Here is an 18,685-nt window from a genome sequence, read left to right as displayed (position 1 = left end):
TTAGAACAAAAGCAAGGAGATGTTCTAACAGGATCATTCTACCACACTGAGGTAGCTTTATGATTTGCCCTGTGGCTTTTTATAACTTAGTCATCAGTCACAGCACTGAGATGTTGTTGGAGACACACAGAACAGGTTTCTTCCACCGTCTTGATCTGGACTGTTCACTGCCTCCATTCCATTGGACACACCTGCCCATGTCCTCCATTACAAGAGGACAGCTTACTACAATACCCTCTCTTTATGTGAGCAAGACATTGATTGGAGTTTGAAAAGCCCCCAAAACTACTTGATACAGACATGGGAAACACCTTCACTTTCACTGCAACGTATTTATACCCGGTAAGACTGTGGAGGTGCTAATACATAGAGGTGGTGATCACCAAAATGCCTTTAGATATTGACATTGGTCCTAGTGGCCCAAATCAAGTGTAGTTGGAAATCATTAGTTTAGAGTGAAGGGTGACAGAAAGAAAAACCAGATAGAATATTGTATGGAAGTCACCTGAGTAGCAAAAGTTAAGGATACCAGTTGTGTAGAAGCATAGAGAGTATAGAAATGTTTTACTAGACCTGTGTTGGTCGCTGCTTTCCTAATCAGACCTTTAGCTTTAACTAATTTTAGGACAGTTAGTCTTCACTCTTTTGACTGGAAATTACTAAAGGATTAACTTTATTGCTATTTATTTTTAAGTATACTTATTATGAACCAATTGTGCTAATATTTATACTCAGTGTCTTTAAAACCCTTCTGTCAGTCTTATAATACAAAATGAAGTATTCTGTTATCAGATATATTTTCCTATTCATTTCTCACCATTGTTACCCCCTTAATTTTATTTATTTATTGTTTGTTTGTTTTTATTTTGTCGGTCGTGGGGCTTGAACTCTGGGCCTGGGCGCTGTCCCTCAGCTCTTCAGCTCAAGGCGAGCGCTCTACCACTTGAGCTACAGCACCACTTCCGGTTTTCTGGTGGTTTATTGGAGATAGGAGTCTCACGGTCTCTCCTGCCCGGGCTGGCTTTTAACCACGATCCTCAGGTCTCAGCCTCCTGAGTAGCTAGGATTACAGGCGTAAGCCACCAGCGCCGGCCCCCTTCAATTTTAAAACAACTGATAAATGTAAACTTTATCTTTTAATCTTACTCTTTCCTAAATTTGGCCAGGAATATAAATATTGCTCTAGGAATGACCAGTTTTTAAATATAAATACAAAGGGTTAAAGTGACATCATGTGTTTTACAATGAGAATAAGAAAACGAGATTCCTTAAACTGAAATAGACTTAGAAGGCAGGTACATTTCTAGACACATATATGCTCTGTATTGGAGAACATCACACAGAGTTTTGGGAAACCCAACTGCTAACATGTTTGTATCCAAAACTCTTGCCTGTTTCTTGTCCTTAAGTTAATTACTTTATAGTGAGTCTATTTATTTTATCGTCTTAACTAATTCAACTTTGTCTCTGTTTTAATAGATTAATCAGGCTTGGTTTTTCCCTTTATGCTCAATAAATGTTTGCTGAATGAAAGAATGAATTACAGAAAATCTGTTATCTCCTTTCTAGTAGGTTATCTGCTAAAATAATCAGGGATTCTGGTCTTCATTATAGAATTCTTCAATGTAAAGTTATTTAACTATGTAGTTTTGAGTTTTTTTGAGAATTTATCATATAGATTGGAAGGCGTATATCATGATGCAAACTCACTGGGCCTCCAGGAGAGTGTGTCTACAATGCTTTGAGTATTTCCTAGGCCCTAGAATCCTTTCTTTCTTCCTTCCTTTCTTCCTTCCTTTCTTCCTTTTCTTTTTTTTTCTTTCTTTTCTTTCTTTTTGGGTCCTGTCGTGGGCCTGAACTCTGGGCCTGGGTTCTGTCCCTCAGCTCTTCAGCTCAAGGCTAGTGCTTTACCACTTGAGCCACAACGCCATTTTTTTTTTTTTTTGCTGTTTATGTGGTGCTGAGGAATCGAGCCCAGGGCCTCATATATGCAAGGCAAGCGCTCTACCACTGAGCCACCTTCCCAGCCCTAGAATCCATTCTTAGGTGTCCCGATACTTTGTTGCCTCCCTAGTTTGTAGTGTTTAGTACTGTTGTCTCACACAGAATTCTTTTTTTTTTTGGTTGGTAGTGGGGCTTGAACTCTAAGCTTGGGCATTGTATCTGAGCTCTTCAGCTCAAGGCTAGCACTCTGCCACTTGAGCCACAGAGCCACTTCCGGCCTTTTCTGTTTATGTGGTGCTGAGGAATTGAACCCAGGGCCTAATGCATGCAAGGCAAGCACTCTACTGCTCAGGTACCTTGCCAGCCCCTCACATGGAACTCTTAATAATCTCTTGGGATTGGTCTGGCTGTCAATAGATTTAACCTATCACCCATTGTTGAGCTTTACTAATGATCCCACATGGCTTCCTTTTTTATTCCTTCTCAGGTGTGATAATAATCATGTGGATTTGGGATAGTTTTCTTAATAGTGAAACTATTGAATTCAATGAAATTGTTTGTCACCATAATTACTTATAGTACCATTTCAGAATTTAAGACCAATTGAAACCTAAAAAAACTCCTAAAACCCTAAGTTTAAGCCTCCTTTATCTTACATCTGTTCTACTGTTCTTGTCTATCATATCTCCATACATCTGTATACATGGTATATGGATCCCTCACATTGTTTATTGTTTTTGGTGTTTTGTTTGTTTTGTTTTTCCAGTCCTGGGGCTCAAATATGGGCATGGGTGATGTTCCTGGGCTTTTTTTTTTGCTCAATGCTAGTGCTCTGCAATTTGAGCCACAGCTCCACTTCTGGTTTTTTGGTGATTAATTGAAAATAAGACTCCCAGACTTTCCTGCATAGGCTTTGAACTGCTATCCTCAGATCTCAGCCTATTGAGTAGCTAGGATTACAGGCATGAGCGACCTGTGTCTAACCTGGTTTTGTGTGTGTATGTGTATGTGTGTGTGTGTGTGTGTGTGTGAGATGCCATGCACAAAATGAAAGTTTATTTAAAGAAAGCAATATGTTTTTATTTTGAGGAATATGAAAAGACCATATGAATATAATCTATAATTCACTTCTTTCCTTATTTACTGACAATCATTATTGAATTTTGGATATATTCCTTTTTTCTTATATACCTATATATCATTTTTTGATAATTAGGTTTGCATTATATATGAATATGTTGTCATGCTATGAACACGTATACCTTAATATCCATTCATCAACCCTTCTCCATCCCTCTCTTCCTCCTACTTTGCCAACCTCTGGTGGCCACTATTTTACCCTCAATTTCTGTGAGATCACTATCTCATGAGATCACACATATGTCAATACTTGCTCTCTCTGCCTAATTTATTTCACTTGCCCTAATAATTTCTAGTTCCACCCATGTTGTTGTGATAGAATTATATGCCTTTTTATGGGCAAATAGTATTCCATAGTGTACATGTAGTAATTTACTTTTTCCATTCATCAGTTGAAGGATATTTGGGGTTTGTTTTTAATCTCTTGGCTGTTATGAACAGTGTTGCAATAAATGTGGGCGTACAGATATCTCTTCAACATACAGATTATATTTCCTTTGGACAAATGTGCTTTTAGTTAATGTTCAACACCTCTTTGTGGCCTTTTTCCTCCTTATTTTAGGGCTCAGAACATCTTTTTCCATAGGTCTGAATATTTCCTACTGGGGGGGGGAGGGGAAGTTGTAGGGCTTGCACTTGGGGCCTGGGTGTTATCCCTGAGCCTTTCTCTGCTCAAGGCTAATGCTCTTAACACTTGAGCCACAACACCATTTCCAGTTTTTGAGTAGTTAATTGGAGATAAGAGTCTCATTGGGACTTTTCTGCCCCACCTGGCTTCAAACTGCGATCCTCAGATCTTAGCCTCCTGAGTAGCTAAGATTATAAGTGTGAGACACCGGTGCTCAGCTTCCTCTTCACTCTTCATATACCTTCTACCTAAATGAATCAAATAAAAAAAAATTCACTGTGGGACCTAGCACTGTCTTAGCAGAGAGAAGGCGGTCGCATGTGGCTCCTGGGCAGGGCCCAGGCAGGTTTGGTAGGAGCCTGCTCTGGATATTTTAGGTAGCTGGCTCCTTTTAGTGAAGTCTCGTACAGGTTTACACCTATTGAATAAATGAAACTCATATTTTGGTTGTTGTTTATATTTTATTTTGATTGATGAATGCCATCTAATACAATATTGTTTTTATTGTGCGAGTATCATTTTACCCTGTTAATTATTCGGTCTACTGCAGACTATAAGGGTAACAGATTTGCAGTCCCCAGTACCACAAGGGGCAAGGAAGGATGAGAAACCAAATTGAAAAGGTTGGCTGATCATCCTAAGAAACATTTTTTGAGTTTCTGGACAAACTAATCTCTATGGGTTCTAAACTTGATGAAGAAAATGATGAAGACATAAATGCAACAGAAAGAGATGTGCCAAAGCAAAAGTAAGGATAGTTCCAGTCTGGAGAGGTGCCAAGAACAATATTCAAATTGGGACAGTGTTGAAATCCCATTCACCTTTTGACTGATTCTTCTTTGAGGTTCTCTTTCATTCCTTGTTCACTTCACAGCTGCTTCCTTTTGCCACTCAGCCTGCTCTTTTCCATTTTCTGAGTTGCCAGAATCTTCCAACCCCTTGCCAGGAATAGGGCCTTTTTGTCCTTTTTACTTCTTGTTATACCACATCATACACAACAGGTAAGACTAACACTTCCTTGTTTGAGCTGGAATATTTTTCCTGGAGTTTCAGAACTCTTTTTTTCCTAACTGAAGTTATCTCCTGTACCACATCCAGGATTATCTTTGGCACCAGTACTTGGAAACTTTATGCTCCCCCACAGGCTGTTTTACAGCATTAATTAGGTTATTAATTTATTTGTATCTTCATATTCCAAAAGTTGGTAACGGGCACTGAGATCTGAAATGGTAGACATACTTTGATCCTAAAAAGAGCCCTGTCTTTAAATACTGCTAAAGGTTGACCCCAGAACTTAGACTTTGGACTTTCTCTCTTTCCACTCATTTTTAAAGAGTGCTTCTATGACCTTAAATACTTCCTTTATATTGATAGCTCCCGTTCCCATTCTTAATTATACTTTAGATTCATTTCTAATTGTCTACTTGATTTTTCCACTTGCACTTCCATAAACACCTTAAATTTAACTTAAGCAAAACCAAGCTCTTGATTACCCATAATCTAAATTTGCTTCTCTAGCATTATTTATATCAGTACCTGGTTGCTCAGGCCAAACACTGTGAGTATTTCTCTTATGTGCCACTTCCAAGTTTTAGATTAAGTGCTACTGGATATTGTATAGCTCAAGTCTGTCTGCAAATATTTGTCTTCTCTTGTGAGGACCTCAAAAGAGCCTCCTATGCTTCCCCTTTTGTCCTTTCTCCCTTAAAATGCAGATTGTCATTTCATCCAGCATAAAGCTCAATTGCTCTCCATCAGCAGGGTCCTGTGAAGTCTCACCCTTGACTCCTTCTGGCCTTCACCCTCTGTGACCATCCCTGAACTCTCTTCCCTCCAGCTGTACTGGCCCAGCTTTGCTTAAGTCATCCCGGGCCCAATCCAACCCGAAAGAATATGCATTTGCTGTTCTCTCCACTTCAGATTTCCTTTCCTCAGATGTATGTGGTGTACCACTTCTCTTTATTTGCGCAGGTCCCATTTCCTCAAAGAGGCATTTTGATATATTAGTCATCCTGCCTAAAATAGCATCCTCCTAAAATCTCTTATCTTACTGTGTTTGTTTCCTCTATAATTTTTACTTCTATTTAACATTTTATTTTGTTGTTATTTATTTATTTATTGTCAATTGTGGAGCTTGAACTCAGGGCCTGAGTCCTGTCCCTAAGCTTTTTTGCTCAAGGCTCATGCTCTGTTACTTTGAGCCACAGCTCCACCTCTAGTTTTCTGGTGTTTAATTGGAGATAAGAATCTCACAGACTTTCTTGCCTGGGCTGGCTTTGAACTGTGATCCTCAGATCTCATCCTCTGGAGTAGCTAGGATTACAGGTGTGAGCCACCAGCACCCAGCCCCTATTTGACACTTTAATTGGCTAATATCCTTGTTCAAATGCATGCTCCATGAAGATTGAGAGGCCAGAGACACTCTTCCATTGTTCCCTGCTGTATCTTTATAATCAGAACAGTGAGATGAATGATTGAGTGAATGCCAGTGAGTGGATGAGAAATGTTTTGGATGGGACTGAGAAGGTGGCTCAGTGGTAGAGCGCTTGCCTTGCATGCCTGAGGCCCTGGGTTCGATTCCTCAGAACTACATAAGCAAAAAGAAAAAAGCCGGAAGTGGTGCTGTGGCTCAAGTGGTAGAGCGCTAGCCTTGAGCTGAAGAGCTGAGGGACAGCGCCCAGGCCAAAAAAAAAATGTTTTGGAGCACAGGCTCCATGGTACCCAAGTCACTGCTCCTACTTCCCTTGATGGGCAGAATGCACATTTCCACTGTTCATGACTCCCTTCTGTTAAATAGTATTAATTTCATTTTCACCTGCTCCCCCAGGCTGCACTTTACTTCTTCATTCCACAAAAATAGCCTTTTAGAACTAATTTTAAAACATAACACGTGCTGACAAACAGGGTAGTTTCTGTTAGGAGATGAGGGTTCTTTTGTGATATTGGTTACAACTCAACTGGAGCCCTGATGTTCTATGTCTAACACTGGGTCTAACCTGAGTAGATGAGGATATGCGTTGTCATTGTTTGCTGTAGCAGGGGACCTTGAGAGGTTGGGCAAGTGCTCTGCAACAGAGCTACATCCCAGCCCCAGGCAGAGTACTGTGAGCACACATCCTAGGAGGAATGGTAGAACGACAGTCATTGCAAACACTGTGTGACAAGCATTACTTAATGCTGTTTGCAAAACACTAATCCTGGTCCTATGAAGTTGATAACTATCATGTCTATTTTCAGAAGAGGAAATGATGGTACAGAGAGGTTAAATAAACCCCCTCAGGGTCACACAGTAGTAAGAGATAGGGCCAATGTGGATTTCAGTTCATGCTCTTAACCATCTTTGAATATTTGAAGAGCCACTACTGAAAGCAGGCTAGAGTGGAAGTTTTTTTAAGTCAGGTTTAGCCTTAGCCAAACATTCCAGAGTTACCACCTCTCAGTCTTCTCAGTACACTGAGAATGTAGCCTCTAACAGGACCAGTAACAGAACTACCTCAGACTTATTTGCTTCTATGTCTACTAATAACCTATATTTATTCTATTTTAAGGATTACATTTGATTTATTTTAGACCAACACTCATTTTGTTGTTGTTGAGTGAAAAATGAATGCTATTTAAATTGATTCATTTTTGAGCCATTTATTTTATCACAACATTCATTTTAAATGCTATTTAAATTGAGGAAAAGAGAAAAAATTAAAAATTGATTCTAACGGTCTCATCTTGGAAAAGCTTTCCCGTGGGGCAATTGGCCTGATCACTGGCAGTGCTCGTCTGCTGTGCCCTTGAAGGAGTATTGTAGAAGGAAAATGCCCCACATTTCCTAAGCCTATGATGACTTTGTTAGGATGCCTTCTGTAAACACGTAACACGTGTTGAGCATCTACTCTGTGTCTGGCATTTTTCAAAGCACTGAAGATGAAAAGATAATGCAGCTTAATCAATGTCTGTAAGGAACTATTATCAACTAAGAAAAGAAGCAATTAAGAGTATAGCTGTAAAATTCAGTAGATAAACAGAAAAAGACTTTCGAGAGATTTGAACAGAATAGAAAGGGTAGAAAAACGAAGATAACTAGGCATGAAAGGTGAGCATAGAATCTTTCCTGTCTGAGAAGGGAGAACTTTAAGTGTGAAGACCATGTACTATGGTGCTGGCAGGGAATTCCCACTGGAATAGTATATTAGCATTTGCCGTCAAGATAAGATTCAGGGCTGGATGTAACTCAGTAGTGTAATTAATTTGTAAAGTATTTTGACATTCCTAGAACAAATGGATCTTGTCTTACTTTAGTCTCCAGAACTCATAAAGATGACGAAGTCTCCTTCCTCCCTGTCTCCACTTCATAGGCCAGTAAATGCACTGACATGGAATGAATGAATCCATTAAACTAAGTAAAAGTAAGGTTCTGTGGATTAGGACAAGGACTTATGCAGTATAGACAAAGGGATCTTTCCGTTTCTTTGCTTCATGTACCTGGAATCTCTTGGATGGTGGGGGAATAAGGGTCCTTCATTCTAGGACTTTGGTCCCTAGATAAGCTTATCTTTCACGGATGTCAAATGTGTTTGAATGAAATCACTGTCTCTAGCTGGGACTTGATGCCCAGGTGGGTGGGGATTTCCCCTGTTTTGTTTAAATCATAGTTGTCTTTGGGTTTGGCTAGCATGTGCATGATTAGTTTACTGACAATTGGTTTTTTCCTTCTTATACCATATGCTATTCCATGATTCATCAGCTTTGAGTCTGTTGCCTTGAAGGTGAAACAATTTCTTCCAATGTTGATATTTCAAAATCTCGTAGATAACAAGCACACACATATGCAGAGTCCTTGCAGAAGTTTTAAACATTTGGAGATGAATGAATTATGCTGCTACAAATGGAAAGGAGCAATGACAAATTGTAATGGTGGTATCTAGTCATCCTTTGTTGGGTGGCTTCTTGAATGCTGATATTGATAAAGCCTGGATGCTTATCTTTCCTTGTGACATTGCTTATGGCTGTGTTGTTTATGAATTTAAAGTGTTTTTACTTAATTGCCTTAATTTACATGTATTTTAATATTTTTAGACTGACATGATCTTTAGTTTTGGAAGTAGGGCTTAAATTCCATATATATAACATTATCTGTTTATATTCTAATGGTGTTTTCTCTTCTGTATGTAATGTATAGGAATGATTATTCAAGCCTCTAGAAATGTTCTTTTAGCTTCGGATACAAATAATAATCTCTGAAAGTATTTTAATAGAGAACATTTTCTGAATGCAAAACAAAGCAGTCATTTCTGCCTAGGCACTTTCTAAGTATTTAGAAGATTAGGTTTCTAACAAACACACACTAAATTAGCTTTCTGCATACAGCTCTAATCGATGCTCTTAGGACATAGCATCATTTAGCCACCTGTCTCTTTTTTAATCATGGTGTTTTTCAGTGGAGTGAAGCTTTATAATTTCATGGTGTAAATACATGTATAAATATTTGTCTACATTTGTACATTTGGAGAAATTTTTAAGAGATTCTAATTTTCCACATCTTCCTCTCCCCTCTTCTTTACCTGGTTTTAGCTCCTCTTTGGTTCAGGTGTGCTTGTGTCCCTAAGCCTTTCTGGGCCGCAGCTGGAGAAAGTGGTGATTGATAGAAGCTTGGTGGGGAAGCTCGGCTCAGACACCATCAGCGATGGTAATTACCCCCATGTGCAAATCAATTGCCTACATTAACAGTGGGGCAGGAGAAATAGTGTGTCAACAGGTAGACTAATTATTAACACTAGGGACTTGCAAACACAACAAGTAATTGCTTGTAATAGCGTACTTACAACCCCTGGGACCAATATAAGTCTCCACTAATATTTAATACCAAGGTCTTTTTTTCTTCTTGCCAAGTGTTAGGCTCATATTCTGGGTATTTTCTACTCTTTTCTTTAAAAATGTGAATATATTTTGAAAATAAGCTTGTTATTATTCTGTCAAGATCATTCCTCTATTATTATATTTAATAGTAATATTACTATTAATATTCTTTCTGGTGGTAGTGGGCCTCATGCTTGTTGAGCAAGCATTATACCACTTGAACCATGCTTCCAGGCATTTTTGCTTTGTTTTTCAGATAGGATGTCACACATTTTGTATGGAGATCTAATGATCTTGGACTGTGATCTTTCTCCTTCCATTTTTTGCAGTAGCTGGGACCACAGGCAGGAGCCACTGTTTCTGACTTGTTAATTGAGATAAAGTCTTGCTAACTTCTTTTTTACCCTGTTTGGCATTGACCTACAATCCTCCCATCTGTGGTTACCAAGTAGCTGAGCTTATAGGTGCATACCACTTAATACCTGGTCCTCATTTCTTTAATAACGCAAATATGTCAACACAGATCCTAGTAAAATGGCATAAGAGCTTATTTAGGAAGATATTTTGTTACTAGTCTATGACTACTGACTTTTGAGAGATTTGAAACTTTTCTAAATAAGGAAAATCAATTCCAGGTATACTGGCTCTACTGAGTGAAAACACAAATAGTATATAATTGGTACAAAATACATAAGAAAATGTTTTAAGTCATTCACTATTGAGTCATAAAGTCACAATGCTTGATGCCAGACTACCTGTGTTGTTTATTTCAAGAAAAAAAAAGTAGAATTATTTCCATCTGTACAGTTAAAGAAACTTAAGCTGAATGACATTGGAACATAGCGAGGCTTTTATGGCTAGAAAGTGACTGAGCTGAGATTTGAACATAGGTTCTGATTACAACACCCATTTTCTTTCTGCTATACTATGCGGATTCCTGAATTTTTCAGACTCTGTCCTACTGTTTCAGGCAAAAGATCCAAAAAGAGATTCCATTATATGAAATAATGAAATTGGTCAGTATCTTAAATTGAACAAAGGAAAATGTAGTATAGTAGAAAGACAGAACTGAGAGTGAAGAGACCTGTCCACCGTGTGCTCTCACTAGCAGCCTCTGAGTAAATCAGACATAATCATATCACCTTAAAAAAAGTACTCTGCAGGATGGTTATAATTAGCAACATTACTGATAATAACAAGCGGGGCTAGGACTGTCAGGATGCCATTTCCCCTTCCATGTAGGAGGATGATGTTAAGGGAGCTTCCCTATGGAAGATGTTCCATTTTCATATTCTAAGAATTGAGCCTTTTGTTGACATTACAAATGAAATAGTGACTGTGATGACTTTGTCATTTTGATGCTCCTCTATAAGAATTAAAATGAGACTTCCAATGCTATTCGTGTGAGTTATCTTTTTTCACTTGTTTCTTTTATTTGTACCCAAAATAATACACTCTCATGGGACATGATAACAATGTGGTTTCTTGGCAGTTCTCCAAATTCTCCTGTTATTGTGCAGATCCACTGTTGGTCACTGCTTGCACGGCCAGGGGCATGGAAATAAAGAAAAATGTATAAGACATTCAACAATTTCTTTATGCTAGAAACAGTGAATTTCTCAAATAGCTATTATGTGTTTTATCAGTAATTTCATAACACATATGGCCCTTCATGTAAACCATGATATTATCTTTTCACTTTATACTTTATGAATAAGGCTATAGAAGTATTCTTTGGCAATCTTCATTGTTAAATATTAATTTCTGTAATATATAAATGGAGTAAAATATACTTTTTTTCATTTGACTTGTATACTGTCAAAAGAAGGATCATTGGTTAAAAATTAAATTGGTGAATCTAAATAAAATTTAGATTGGTAGAGAACATTTATCACTTTACTCTCAGACGGCTTAATAGTGTAGAAACATGGAATTAGAGTGAAAGCACAAATGAAAGTATTGTTTTCATGTTTGCCCTTCGGCATGAAGTAGTCATCTTGTATGCTTCTGTAGCCTTGATTCCACATATGTCTTAATTGTGGTAGCTCCCAAATGTCAGTTTATATTAAAATAGTCACAGAAACAAAAAGAAGACCAAACAAAAACAAAAACTAAATCTGTATGATTAAATTGATGGTTGTTATTTATTCATGATATCCCTAATACTTTTATAGAATATCATGACCATATTTAAAGGACTACAGATTCGAATTAATTCACCTTCTGAAAGCAGCTTTTTTTTTTTTAACACTTCTGTGGAAAACAACCTATTAATTCATCACAATTTTATTCTAACTTGGTAACATCAAATTTTTTTTTTAGCTCTTCTCACAGACAGTTTCATCATCTTATCATTTTTGGCACAAAACAATCTATGTTTCATTCAGTTTACAAAGAAGATGGATTTGTCTGATGTAAATAAAAGACTGGAAAAACTCTCGGCCTTGGATTATAAGGTACAGCTCTCAATGTATATAGTTATATTACTAATTAAGATATACTGGAGTATCATATGAGTTACTGTTATAACTGTTATTCTTGAACACATCTGGATTTCAGAAAACTGAATTAATTACAGGATTAAGGTTGATTTCCTATGGTGGCCATCCTAAGTTTTCATTTTTACTATTCAGTTATAACAGGGACATATTTGGAGCAATTTTTATAGTAGTTATGAAAGTCAAAGACAGGTAACAGAGGCAAATAGCATTTTTCAATTTTTCTTTTTTTGCCAATTGTAGAAAACCATTCTCATTTCCCATTAGGAGCCCTGGTTTCCACTTCACAAGAATCAAAAGAAGGAAGAAGGCTCTTTCAAAAAAAGTGCAATAAACAAAGAGTGGGGAAATCCCACCCCTATTCCCAGCTATAAATGGTGAAAATGCAAAAAAGAAATTTCTTTTAGATGTATGTCTTCCTTCACTAACTCCAGGTAATTTGTTTCCTTGTATCAGGCAGGGACTTTACATCTGTTAAGGCAGGATTTTAATTTAAAATGATGTGTTTAAATTTTGCCACATTACATTTTAACTGCTAGGAAGGCATACTCTCTGCTAGGATGAGTATCTAATACATTTTCCAGGCTGTTTCAGTTCAAGGCCTCCTTTCAGCAATGACTTGTGTTTGCAAGATTGATCCAGCCTCTGTGACGTGGATTTGAGACAGTTCACTGTTCACTGGGAACAGAGCTGATATACAGCTTTCTTAAAAAAGATGCACACTTATGCCATACCTAGAGTTTATATAGCAAGGGCAAAGATTTTTTAGACATCAGCTTGCTGGTTTGTAATTTGTGTGTGGTTTTAGAAGACTAGTATTTAACCTAACTTTGTGCACTTTGGGATCATTTCTTATGACTAAGGTGGTAGCAGGGAGGATTTCATTTTGTTTACTAGAAGCATCTATTCTTATAAAAAGGGTTTTAAAATGGAATGAAATGCATGAAATAGGTTTCCAATGTGGTAATAAGCTATAGTGTGGTTTTCTTTATAGCTTTGTGGGGCTCCTCTATGAAACTTGATATAATATTGACTTCCTTTAATTGGAAATATGTAATATATGTGTTATACTTAATTACCAAAACAATTTTTCCTTTAGCATTCCAAATGGCTAACTGCAGATTCACTGGAAACATTATTTAGCTGCTAAAATTGGTCCCTAAAATGCAACAATATGCATTAACCCATGTCACTTAGAATAAGCATGGTTAATGCTGTTATAAAAACTATGTATGATTAGTTCCTCCATCTTAGGTGTGAAGAATAGCTTGGTAAAGTCTCCTGAACTGAAGGATAATAGCTACCTGTTAGTGAGAGCAGAGAAAACTACCAGCATGTCAGTTTTTCTTATGAAAACAGATGGAAAACAGAGCTAGCATTTGAGTCCTTGCATACCTTAAATAAGAGAATTAGCTCTCTTATTTCTTCTACCTCTGGATTGGAAAAATTAGGAGTGTGAGCCTTCCACCTCACTTCTATACATTACAGAATTAATTTGTTTCCTTTTGGAAAGCCTATGGATTTCATTTCCTGTTTCAATATTTAAAATATAGATATATGATAATTAGTAAAAACTGCCATTTCTTCATTGGAAGGATATTTTAAGAAACTTACTCATTTTCCCTGCCCTCTTAATCATCATGAGAGACTACTGATACCACTAAAACTCATAGGAAATATGAAATTTCAAATAACAACTCATTTGCATTATGTGAGAAATTAAAATGCCAATCACTCATTTTAAACTATTTTCTCATTTTGAGATTTGTAAGTACTATGCCTACTTGGCAAGTTGGACATTAAGATGTAATGTGTATATATGTGTTTTTAAAGTACTTAGCAATTCTATTATGCTATTTCTCTCCAATAAGAAGAAAGTTAAAATAATTATATTGAGGCTATACATGTATTTTCACTTAAAATCACAAAGTACATCTGGGTTTTGTCATAGCCCATTTGGATTTTAGCACAAGGAAGTTGTATCAAATCTTATCATTCTGCTTTCTTCAGTTCCTTACCATAATTTAATTATTTCAGATTGAAATAATTTTGGTTAAGAAAATTTATCCTGAAACTGTTGACCTTTAGCAAGTTTTCCTGTCTACATTTTGAAAATGCAATTCAATTTAACAGTGAAGGGATAGTGCAAGGAGTTAAATGTTTACCATGAGAGAACAACACTGGTAATTACTTTGATTTCGGTTCCTTTTGATGTGCATTCAGAGGATGAAGAGGTCAATAATATTATGGCCATGCAAATAGAAAAGGGTTCCTTTTGACCATTTTGAAAAAAAAAATAGCAGAGGATTATTAAAGCATTAACCTTGATTTTAATGGCCTTGGTTGAGTGGTGAGATCACAATTTGGATGAGCCTGATTATTTACTAAATACAATACATAAATGCAACGGGTTCTTAACACCCATTGCACTCTGGCATTATCGCATTACTGCCATCCTTTGTTGCCTTGCAGACAGGAATATGAAAGCAATCTGTCATGTAGTGAGACTGGCTCCAGAAGCATTTCTCTGATAAGAAGACCCCCTGCCCTTTGCTAGTGTCTGGTCCAGTAGGCTTAGCCATGCGCTTAATCCCCAGAAAGTGGTTCGATTATTGCTGACCAGCAATGGCAAGATAGTTTTTTTTTTTCTTCCAAGCTATCAACCTTCCATTAATTCCTTAAGCAGAAATACGGTGCAATCTATATTTCCTTGGCATGTGTCACCCAGATGGTGTCGTGCTTATGTTTTCAAATAACCATGTTCCAAAATAACATAGTTTGAATAATAAATTCTACAAATCCTTCCGAAGAAAGAAAAGCATAATTCTCAGAAGCCGCATAAACTTTTACGCATGATGCTGTGGCTTATCCCTTTTATGTAGAATATATGTGTATATGTCTTATATATTCTTTGTAAGAGATATTTGCTCAAGTTGTTTTTCCTTTGATTGTTGTCAGTCATTGTTAACATGTTATGTCTTAAACAGTACTCAGACGTCCTTGGTCAGCAGTACTGAACTTGTCATTTAATATAGCTGGTCTTGAAACCTATGTGTAGGTCGATGCTGTCAAGCAACCATGACTGTACATTTTGGTATTGATTGGAATTGCTATATCCAATTCCTCCCTAACTCACATTTCTTCTTTTTCCTTTCCTCTGCTAAAAATGGGGAGAATTGTGAACATATGTCTTTCTTATGTATGTGTCAAAAGAATTTGGTAAATTCTGACACCCTCTGAAGATGCATGTTTAACATGCATATTTACTTGCATGTATCTACATTTACAGATGCTTTAATTTTGTAATACTTTGAAGATTTTACATCTTTTCAAAGAAATGTTTCTCAGATGCTTTTCTTTTAATCATCAGATGTCTTATTTTGAAATACCTGGCCCAGTTAATAGGACAACGCAACGTCATCTAGCTATCAACTGCAATCAGGACAGAGTTGTTTGTTGGTGGCCACTGGTCAATGATGATGCTTGGCCTTGGGCCCCAATTTCTTCTGAGAAGGACAAAGCCAATCTGCTTCTCCTAGGTTGTGCTCAAGGAAGACTTGAGGTAAATCTAAAATAATCATTTACATTTTAATGAAATGCAAGTAAAATTGTATTCGTTTTTCTAAAGTAAATGTGTATACTTTTTCAAACCTATAATTTATGTTTTCAGATATTCAAAAATGAAAATGGCATATAAAATGAAATCCTAAAAAGTATCATAGCTAGGGGATAACTAGAAAATTCTAGGGCTGACTGGAATAGCATAGCGATTAAGAGCACATGCGTCTAGGTTCAGATCCTAGATCTGCTCCTATGCAGCTCTTTCTGCTTGAGCAAGTTAACTTAACCCATGTGCTGTAGTTTCAGTAACAATCAATATTTGCATATAACAAACTGAATCAATCACTGTTGAATACCACTGTTAATTATCATTAGCACTAGCATACTGTTTGCTCATGATTTCATGCCTTTGTCACAACCGGGTACAGTAGCTGGCACCTTTTAAGCCTACCCCACTCAGGAGGTGGAGAGTGGGAGAATCATGGTTCAAGGAAAGCCCAGTCAAAGAAGCTAGCAAGACTCCATCTCAATAAAGAAGCTGGGCATTGTGTAGCATATGGGTCATCCTGGCTACACAAGAGGACTTACACAGAAGGAGTAAGGTCTGAGGCTGGCCCTAGGCAAAAACATGAGACCTTTCCTGAAAAATACTAAAGCAAAGGCAGCCTGACTCAGGTGATAAGAGCACCTTCCTTCCAAGCTCAAATCCTTTAGTTAAATTCTCAATACTGTCAAGGGGACAAAAAGAAAAGACTATGTTCCCAATTACTCTTTCCAAAATTCAATCAATTAACATATATTAGTTAAATACCCATTTGCAAGCCCTTGTAGTAAACTGTCAGAGGGGAAGAAATTTAAAGAAGGTACAGAGCAGTGTCCTTCTCAGTCCAGAATCCTATCTTTCATGGAAGCAAGGACTGATCTACAAGATGAGGACAATATCCTCACTCTAGCTATTCCTGACAATGACTTAGTCACTCATTCTTATAGACAAACTTCTGTGTTCCCTTCTTGTTAAAATTTTGCCTGGGTGAAACAGGATGTTTGGCCCTACATACTTCTGGTTTTATAAACTTTCAGGCTATCTTTATTATTTATTCCTTTATTTCTTTTATTTTTGAGACTCATAACCCTCCTGATCCACCCTCACAGATGTATATACCATACTCTGCTTCAGCCTGTCTTTTAAGACTGAAGAATCCTAATTATTATGTATGATATGATATGTTTGTCCATCAGTATTCCTCTCTATCTACTATAGATTTCATTTGTTTTCTTTTGGAGCTCTTCCAGTTCTGCTGCAACGACTTTTATGTTATGATTTAGGTCTAGGTTTTGTATATTTCCTCTTCATGTCCACCATTTTAGTAATCTTAGTACCAGAAACTAAATAAATGATTTTTAAATCAAAATCATTAGTGCAATTAAGATAATTAGAAATCTTAAGTGTTCAGATATATAATCAAAGTAAAAATAAGTAAATCAGCCTTTGGTTACACATGAACTAATTACCTTTAATCAAATTGAGTGCATTAATCTGAAAGCTGGATTTCCTAAAAGAGTATACAGAAGGTTTACATACCTCTTGCCTGCTGTCATCTAGATCATACTTCCAATTGAACTAACTGGGTTTGCCTGTTGATTATACCATAGACTATGTGATTCAAGTTTACTCCCTGTAAGCTAATGCCTGCTTCTAGATAATTCTGTGCTCTGGCTTTGAATTTTAGGTTTTTGTTTGCTTGCTTGCTTTTAAAAAACAATAGATATAGACAAGAGTGGTCCTTCCCAGGTCCCTGTCCAGTCTGAAAGGTGCTTATCTTGATTTAGTCATTGCCTGCTCAAATATCTTCATTAGAGACTGAAACCAAACTCAACCTTACCTCTGAAAAACTCACAGTAATTGTCTTTGACCAACCTTTATTTACAGTGTTACTGTCTTACATAAACCTGTGCCCTGGCCAAATGGAGCTGATCTTACTCATTGCCTCATTATTTCCCATTTTCTTCAAGTTATGCTAACAGCGTTTCTGCCTGAAACAGGCATGCCATTCAGCAGTTCTGGAGCCTGTCATGAGTAAGCACTATATTTCATACCATGAGATTGAATGAGGAACTGTCCTGCCTGCAAGAATATTAGTGTCTACTATTGAGAGGCAAATACGACTGTGTGTAAGGAAGTGTATGAAAGTGTGAATGGTGCTGTGGATAGAATATGTAAACTGTAATAGAATTCATAGAGAGTGGTTGATTCTAGAGAGATGGTAAGGAAGGAGGATTAAAGAAAGCTTTACAATGTGCAGGAACAAGATTGGTATACAATTTTATTTACCTTTCTTATCCTTTAGGCTTAATATCAATGTTGTACTATCCCTGTGGAGAGATTTGCTAGCTTTTTCTTCTTTTTCTCTCTGTAATAGTACAAAAGGGAATTATCTGATACTTGAAATTTTAGTGAAACTTGCTCTATTAAATTGCCGAGAAGGATAGACTTACTTTTAACTACTGATTTTATTTTTAAAGAATCTGTTTAGGGGTAGATTCTAATTTTTTGGATTCTTTTCTATAAGTTGTACCTTTATAAAATTATCTACTTTATGTAACTATTTGAGTTTTTCATAGAGTTGTAAACAGTATTTATATACATCTTCTTGGATGTGTGTGCTGTGAGGATTAAATCCAGGGCCTCTCCCAGACTACACTAGTGCTCCACCAGTGAGGCACACTCTCACTAGGCAGTTTTTAATTCATTACTGTTGTCAAGGTGATGTACAGACAGGTTACAGTTACATATGTAAGGTAGTGAGTACACTTCTTGTCAAAATTATTACTCCCTCCCTCATTTTTCTCCAACTTTCTCTCTTCCCAATCCCTCCCCCCTCAAATTGTACAGTTAATTTTCAACATATTGTCTTTGAGTATCGCTGTTGCATTTGTTTGCCCTTTGTATATGGTCTCACCATTTTGTTCTCCTTCCCTTCCCTAATTCAGATAAACATATATACAAGACCTAGGGTACAAAAAACAAATACAGTGACAACAGGGGATAAATCACAGGGGGGAA

General features: G+C 37.0%; 1 protein-coding gene across 1 annotated transcript in view; it reads left to right on the top strand.

Moving 5' to 3' along the window:
* Wdpcp (WD repeat containing planar cell polarity effector) overlaps positions 1-18,685 on the top strand; it is a 252,700-nt gene that overhangs the window by 77,225 nt on the left and 156,790 nt on the right. Inside the window, exons 7-9 of the mRNA XM_013022526.1 lie at positions 9,278-9,392; positions 11,885-12,018; positions 15,431-15,622. Coding sequence (XP_012877980.1) covers positions 9,278-9,392; positions 11,885-12,018; positions 15,431-15,622 — 441 coding nt within the window. The remainder of the gene's footprint in view (positions 1-9,277; positions 9,393-11,884; positions 12,019-15,430; positions 15,623-18,685) is intronic.

This window comes from Dipodomys ordii, unplaced genomic scaffold (genome assembly GCF_000151885.1).
Source record: "Dipodomys ordii isolate 6190 unplaced genomic scaffold, Dord_2.0 Scaffold63, whole genome shotgun sequence".
Lineage (NCBI taxonomy): Eukaryota > Metazoa > Chordata > Mammalia > Rodentia > Heteromyidae > Dipodomys > Dipodomys ordii.
The sequence above is the reverse complement of the archived record's forward strand: the minus strand, read 5'-3'. Positions and strand labels throughout refer to the sequence as shown.